The 7553-nt window shown below is 63.0% G+C and overlaps 1 protein-coding gene across 1 annotated transcript; it reads right to left on the reverse strand.

Moving 5' to 3' along the window:
* On the reverse strand, nt 1–7209 carry Ulk3 (unc-51 like kinase 3). The gene is made up of 16 exons (XM_042668850.1): nt 7017–7209; nt 5767–5907; nt 5076–5196; nt 4231–4335; nt 3172–3315; nt 2937–3019; nt 2161–2316; nt 1937–2042; nt 1257–1297; nt 1001–1103; nt 844–908; nt 684–762; nt 556–596; nt 390–437; nt 211–277; nt 1–113 (listed from the first exon to the last, which is right to left on the reverse strand). The coding sequence occupies exons 1-16, from the start codon at nt 7116–7118 to the stop codon at nt 97–99; spliced, it is 1419 nt and encodes a 472-aa protein (XP_042524784.1). The 5' UTR covers nt 7119–7209; the 3' UTR covers nt 1–96.
* Between the last annotated feature and the right edge of the window lie 344 nt (nt 7210–7553).

The raw sequence follows: 7553 nt of genomic DNA on the forward strand, positions 1-7553 counted from the left end.
GAGTGTCCAGCCAGGAAGCTCCCCAGGGACGCGTGCCATTCTGGGCATCGGCCTGGCTCAGTGTGTCCCTTCGCTCTGTCCAATGCCCCTCTGGGGTCACTGAAGGGTGCACGCTGTAGGAAGGGGGGCATGGGAGACTCAGGACTTTGGCAAGAATGGCCAAAGCCACCCCCCCCTCCACCCCGTCATGGCAGCCGGGGCCAAACTCACAGCTGCGAACTGATTCCGACAGGCCCTCTCGGTCCAGGCTGTCCGTTCCCCATGGAGAGCCCTTCATCTGCAGGATGGGTTGAGGCCGTCGAGTCAGGCCCGGGACCTCAGCATGCACCACGCAGATGAACAGGACCCCCTGCCCCCCCCCCCCCCGGGGCCGTTCCCGCCACGCCCACCTTAACCCGCTCCTTCAGGTACTCAGCTCGAGCCATGAGGCTCTGGACCTGCAGGGAAGACAGGCCCGTGAGACCCCGCGTGCCCATGCCGATGGCTCCCTCCTCCACGAAGCCTTCCAGGGTTGCAGCAACCCCTAGGCCCCCCGTTCCCAGCCCTGGTGGGCACCTCAGCGTGCAGCAGCTCCCGCCTCCGGCCCGCGGGCTCCCCTGGAAAGAGAGCAGGCGGTGAGGGCAGGGCGGCCAGCGGCCTGGGGGCACCAGGGTTTTGGGGGGGGGGAAATGCTGGGGCCTCACCCGCCAGCAGTAGCAGCAGCTCCCCCAGGCTCTGCTGGTACAGATCCAGGGCGTCCTGCTCCCCGCCAGCTTCCTCCTCCTGCGGCCACGCAGTCACGCGTCGCGGGTCACGCCAGTCCCCCGGGGCTCCCTGCCCTCCACCCCGCCCACCGGGACACACCTTGGCCGTGGCCGCTGAGGCGATGTCCAGGGCGGCTAGGAGGCGCGGCTTGTCCCGGGCCATCTCTGGGGTGAGGGGCAGAGGTGGGGGTGAGGGAGATCCCCTTGGGCTGGGGGGGGGCCCGGATGGTCAGCCAGGAGCCGCGGGGGGTACTTACCTCTGAGCAGGTCTCGGCCCGAGGCCCCCTGGCCCAGCAGGGCCTGGTTGGAGGAGGTGACCACAGCCTTGAGCTCCTCGGCGCGTGACACGTACTGTCCCACCTGTGGAGGGGCAGAGGGAAGCCCCAGCCGCCCGGCGGCACCCCCCCACCCCCACCCCACCCCCACGTCAGCAGTGATGTCCCTTGGCGGTCACCACCCCCCAGAGGCTTGGGACCCCTGGGCCCTCCCCGCAACCCCAACGACCTCACCCACCTTTGCCTTAATCATTTCCTTCCGCTGGGCATCCACTTCATCTGCAGGAAAGGGGTTCATATAAGCAGTCTGGGGGGGGGGGGGGCGGGGGGAAACCTCTGCCTTACACAAAACCCTCCAGAATCCTCCCCGCAAAAACACCCCAGCTCCAGGTGGATCCTCTACCTTGTCCCCTGTAAGGTTTGCTTTTGTTTTTGGTGCCAGCCCTGGGGCTTGCACTCAGGGGCTGGGCACTGTCCCTGGGTCTTTAGATCAAGGATGGCGCTCTATCACTGGAGCTTCAGCTCTACTTCCGGCTTTCCGGTGTTAACTGGACATGAGAATCTCTTGAATTTGTCTGCTCAGGCTGCTTAAGAATGGTGAGCCTTGGGGCTGGGAAGGTGGCTCAGTGGTAGAGCGCTTGCCTTGCATGCATGAGGCCCTGGGTTCGATTCTTCAGCACCACATAAGCAGAAAAAGCCGGAAGTGGCGCTGTGGCTCAAGTAGGAGAGTATTTGCTTTGAAGCTGAAGAGCTGAGGGACAGCGCCCAGGCCCAGAGTTCAGGATGACAGGTGTGAGCCACAGGTGCCAGGCTCTCTTGTAAGACTCTAGATGGGGAACTGTGGGGCCCATCACTGAAGCTAGAGCTGACACCCCCACTCTGAACCCAGGGCTGCGGGGCCTGGGGCGGGGCACTCACAGTGCAGGGCAGGCACAAAGAAGTCCAGAGCCTTGCAGTAGAGGGAGAGGGCAGCCGCAGCGTCCCCCTCCTGGTCCTTCTTCACGGCCTGGACCACCAGCGCTGTCTGGGGCAGTCAGGACCACCGCCATCAGCCCCTCAGCCCACCCCGGGCCTCGGTGGCCCAGGCCCTGTTCCCCACCGGAAGGGGTGGAGGGGACCCCACACCCTCCATGCTGGCTCACCGCCCGGGCCATGCTCTCCCCGCTGGGCATGTGCTCCAGGTCCACCCACGGGTGGGCAAAGAAGTCCTGGAAGGAGATGCGGTGGCTGGGGTCCCGCACCAGGAGTCTCGTCAGCAGGTCTCGGCATTCTGGGGAGAGCGGGGGCCGCAGGGGGAGCTGCAGGAGGGGTGAGGCGGGGCGGGTCACCTGGGGCCTGTTGGGACCCACAGGGACATATCTGACAGGCAGAGACTCGGACCACAGGGAAGAACGCGTGGTCAAGGGGCTGACCATGAAGCCTCCTTCCCCGGAGAAAATGGCCCGGTTCTGCTGTGGCCTTCTTGTCTGTGTGTGTGCTGGTTCTGGGACTTGAACTCAGGATCTGGGCGCTGTCCCAGAAATCTTGTGCTCAAGGCTAGCGTCCTACCACTTGAACCACAGCTCCACTTCTGGCTTTTGTGGTGCTTCACTGGAGATAAGAGTCTCACTGACTTTCTTGCCTGGGCTGGCTTTGAACTGTGATCCTCAGATCTCAGCCTCCTGAGTAGCTGGGATGACAGGCGTGAGCACCAGCGCCTGGCTGCTGTGGTCTCCTAGACCAAGGCCGACACAGCAGTCTGCAAAACAGGCCCTTTGCTGCCTGCCATGGCTAACTTGAGAGTCCCTGGAATGAGCCAGAACCTTCCAGATGTAGGCTCTGGAGCAGGGCCCACTGACAGGAAGGCAGCGTGGGGTGCACCGGAATCTGTGCAGACAGGGGTCCCCACCAGCTGTCAGCAAGGCCCTGAGGGGCTCACCTCGATAACCCGGTTACTACGGATCTTCTCCTCCAGCTCTGAGAAGGACCTGGAGGCAAACGGGGGCTGCCCGAAGAGGGCTTCTGCGGAGGGAGGCAGAGGCGAGGCTGGGGGGGTGGGCAGAGCCTGGCCCACCCCTCAGGAGGGGGCCTAGAGCCCCCCAGAGCAGGGATCCTGGCACTCAGGAGTGGCCTGAGGGTCCACGGTGGCGGGGAGCAGGGGACCGAGGTCTCACCATACAGGATGACCCCCACAGACCAGAGGTCCACGCGGGCGTCATAGTGCCGCCGACACACCATCTCGGGAGCCATGTAGAGGGGAGAGCCCCGGAGCACGTGTTTCTCATCCCACGGGGACATGTGCTGTGCAAAGCCGAAGTCTGCGGATGGAAGGCCGGGAGGCAGGGCTCAGATCCCAGCGGCTCCCGCTCCTCATCTGCTCCAGCCGCAGGGTGGTTCCAAGCCAACTCACACCGACCATCGTGTTCCCCAGCACACGCTCACCTTGCCTGCAGCACCCGCCTGTGTGTGTGTGTGTGTGTGTGTGTGTGTACTGGGACTTGAACTCAAGGCCTGGGTGCTAGCCCTTAGCTTTTTTTGGCTCAAGGCTGGTGTTCTACCACCTGAGCCAGAGCTCCACTTTTGGCTTTTTGCTAAGTTAACTGGAGAGAAGTGTCAGTAGAGTTTCCCAGCCTGGGATGGCAGCAAAGTGTGATCCTCAGAACTCAGCCTCCTGAGTAGCTGGGATTACAGGTGTGAGCCATAACACTCTCCTGTATCTCCCTCTGCAAAGCCCCTCGGGCACCTTTGTACCGGGAGGGCTATCTGGAGGCTGGACCAGCCCTTTGTGGTCTCCCCTACATCAGACTTAGGCCATGCAGTGTTTGTTGGCCTCCAGCCTCAAATCCATTCTTTTTTTTTCCTGGTGCTTGAACTCAGGGTTCTAATTCTTGCTTGGCTTTTTTGCTCAAGCTGGTGCTCTAACACTTGAGCCACCCCTCCACTTTAGCATTTTGCTGGTTCACTGGAGATGATAGTCTCACAGACTTTTCTGGCAGAGCTGGCTTCAAACCACCATCCTCAGATCTCAGCCTCCTGGACCCCAGCTCTGCCCACGCCACTGCCGGGGTGGGCAGCCTGAGAAAAGTGCAGGCTTCTGGAGATGGGCCTGGCCCTGGATGTCTGATGGTCGCTTTCTGATGTTTTACTTAGAGGTGGCCTTCCTGAGAGCCAAGCAGAGGACAAATGTTGCTCTGCTACCCTAAACCCTTGCCCGGGCTGCTCCAGACTCAAACCTGCCAGTTTCAGGTGGGGCTTTTCCAGAGAACTCAGCAGAATGTTCTGTGGCTTCAGATCCAGGTGAGAGATGTTCCTCTCATGCAGAAACTGCAGGGCACTGGCTGGAGAAGAAGACAGAGAGACAGGTCAGAGGAGCGCTTTCCATCTGCCTCTCCCAGACAATCCGCCCCACAAAGCCTTACAACCCCCTGCAGGGCCTGGCTGATCTGCATACAAGCAGCAAACTCTTGCCAGTTCTTTTTTAAGTGTGTGTGGGGGGGGGAAGTGTTGGTACTGGGCTTGAACTTAGGGCTCTGAACTCTCATTTGGCTTTTTTTTTTTGCTCAAGGACAGCACTCATTTCTTGAACCATAGCTCTAGCTCCACTCCCAAATTTTTGCTGGTGAATCAGAGAGAAGAGTCTCACAAACTTTCCTGCACAAGCTGTCTTTGAACCTTGATCCTCAGATCTTAGCCTCCCGAGTAGGTAGAATGGCAGTTGTGAGCCACCAGCACCTGGCTCTTTACACTTCTAAGAGTCTGCTGTTTCCAGAATGCTCTCTGGGCTTGCTCTGAGCGCTTCACAAGTCTCTCCTCCCTCGGAAGCCTGAACAGCCAGAGCCTTTTGGAAACATATGCTTTTCCTTGCTAACACACTTGGGTTCCACTAACCCTGCTCTGGAATGTTCCACCCTGAAGGTGGAGGCTTCTCCATCTTTCAAAGTATCCCACACCTAGGAAGATGGGAAACAAAGGAGAGGCTTTCAGAATTAAGCCTGGCAGTGGGCAACTGCAAAGCCCGGCCTGGGTAAAGACCAGGGAAGACAGTAAGGATCTCAAGTTTGGATCTGAGGCTTTTTACCCAACTGCTGCATGAAGACTCGGGCCACCTTCTCAGGCAGAATCCTGCGAGTATGGATGAAGCGAGACAGGTCACCTCCAGCACAGAACTCCATGATGAGGTAGATGTTGTCACTGTCCCACTGTGGTTAGAGGTAGAGAGGAGATCAGAAGACAGTGTCTTTTCTTTCTCCAGTCCCCCCAGCCCCCGTTTTTTTTCCCCCATCATGGGTCTTGAACTCTGGGCCTGGGCTCTGTCCCTGAGCTCTTCAGCTCAAGGCAAGTGCTCTACCACTTGGACCATAGCGCCACTTCCAGTTTTCTAGTGGTTAATTGGAGGAAAAAAAATCTCACAGCCTTTCTCGCCCAGGCTGGCTTTGAACCGTCATGCTCTGACCTCAGCCTCCCGCTAGCTAGAATTACAGGTGTGAGCACCAGCACCTGGCCCCTGCTTCCTTTTTGTGCCAGTACTGAAGCCTGAACTCGGCCCAGGTGCTGTCCCTAAGCTTTTTCATTCAAGGCTAGTGCTCTAGCGCTTGACCCACAGCTCCACGTTCAGCTTTTCAATGGTTAATTGGAGATAAGAGCTTTCTCAAGCACTGACTTCAAACTGTGATCCTCGGATCTCAGCCTCCTGGGTAGCTAGGATGACAGGCGTGGGTCCCTGTGCCCTGCCTTCTGCCCCTTCGGGGGAGTCCCATCCCAGGTTGTACCTGGAAGTCTTTCAGCTGCACGATGTGGGGGTGTCGGATGTCCTTAAGGATCTGGATCTCGGTGAGGAGGTTTTCCACGGAGGCCTTGTTTAGACTTTTCTTCGCCACACACTTAATGGCAACCACTTCGCGAGTGTCCTTCTAGGGGACAGGAGAGTGGGGCTCTGCAGTAGAGGGCGGCCAGGGCCGCGGCTGGCTGCAGGGGCTCCGGCCGCTCTGCTCCCGCCCCTCAGCCTGGGCCTGACCTCTCTCAGCTCTCCACCCCCAGGTCAGCCTCCGGCATGCCGACCGTACTCAGTCCGGGCCAAGGAAGTATCTGGAACCTGGATCTGGGTTCCGGACCCACTGCGGCTGCCTAGCCCGACCCGCAGCCCGACCCGGTGCTCTCCGACCCGCAGCGACGCAGCCGTGACCCTGCGCTGCAGGGCGGCCCCAGCCGTGGCCGGTCCCTGCCACTGATGCAGTCCACCACTCCCGCCTCGCGGCCGGCCTGCGGACTCCGCCCCGCCCGCGGCGCGTGCCTGTGTGTGCGCGTGCGCGTGCCTGTGTGCGCGTGCCTGTGTGCACGCGCCTGTGTGTGCGCGTGCCTGTGTACGCGCGCGCCTGTGTGCGCGCGTGCAGTCCCGGCCCGCCCGCGGCGCGTGCCTGTGTGTGCGCGCGCGTGCCTGTGTGCGCGTGCCTGTGTGTGCGCGTGCCTGTGTGTGCGCGTGCCTGTGTGTGCGTGCCTGTGTGTGCACGCGCCTGCGCCTGTGCGCGCGCGCGCCTGTGTGTGCTCGTGCAGTCCCGGCCCGCCCGCGGCGCGTGCCTGTGTGCGCGTGCCTGTGTGCACGCGCCTGTGTGTGCGCGTGTCTGTGTGCGCGCGCCTGTGTGCGCGCGCGCCTGTGTGTGCGCGTGCAGTCCCGGCCCGCCCGCGGCGCGTGCTTGTGTGCGCGCGTGCGCGCGCAGTCCCGCCCGCCTGCGTCGCGTGCCTGTGTGCACGCGTGCCTGTGTGTGCGCGTGCGCGCGCAGTCCCGCCCGCCCGCGGCGCGTGCCTATGTGTGCGCGTGCCTCTGTGTGTGCGCGCGCACGCGCAGTCCCGCCCGCCCGCGGCGCGTGCCTGTGTGTGCGCGTGCGCGCGCAGTCCCGCCCGCCCGCGGCGCGTGCCTGTGTGCGCGCGTGCGCACGCAGCCCCGCCCGCCCGCGGCGTCGCGCCCCACGCGGGCTCGGGGCCGCGGTCCCGCGTCCCTCCGGGACGGCCCGCCCACGCTCACCTTGGCGTAGGCTTTGTACACCGTGGCGTACGTGCCACTGCCCAGGCGCTCGGTGAGGATGAAGCCGTCCAGCCGCGGGGGACCCCAACCGGGACCCGCCATCACTCGCCCGCCCGCCCGCGGCCTTCCGGGTTCCCAGCGCCGGTTCCGGCCCGGGCGCGCCGATCCCTGCGTGCGTCTAGGGGGCTGGGCTCCACGCGGCCCGCCCCGCCCGCCGGAAGCGCAGCGGGGCCCCGCCCCTAGTCCACTAAGTCCCGCCCCCGGGCCCCTCCTCATACCGAAGCCCCGCCCCAAGCCCCTCCTCGTGCCGCGAAGCCCCGCCCCTAGATCTAGGTCTGGCGTCTGGGCCCTTACTCCTGCCGCGAAGCCCCGCCCCCGGCCGCAAGGCCCCGCCCCTCCCTCCTCCCCCCGCCCACCCCCTGCACAGGACGGCTTGGGAGCCCTGCGGGGTCCGATGCCTGGAGGTCCCCCACATGCCGTCCGGGTGCTGGGGCCGGGGGCTCAGCGGTGCCCGAGTGCGGGGATGGGGAACACCCT

Source organism: Dipodomys spectabilis, unplaced genomic scaffold (genome assembly GCF_019054845.1).
Source record: "Dipodomys spectabilis isolate Male_0828 unplaced genomic scaffold, ASM1905484v1 ptg000478l, whole genome shotgun sequence".
NCBI lineage: Eukaryota > Metazoa > Chordata > Mammalia > Rodentia > Heteromyidae > Dipodomys > Dipodomys spectabilis.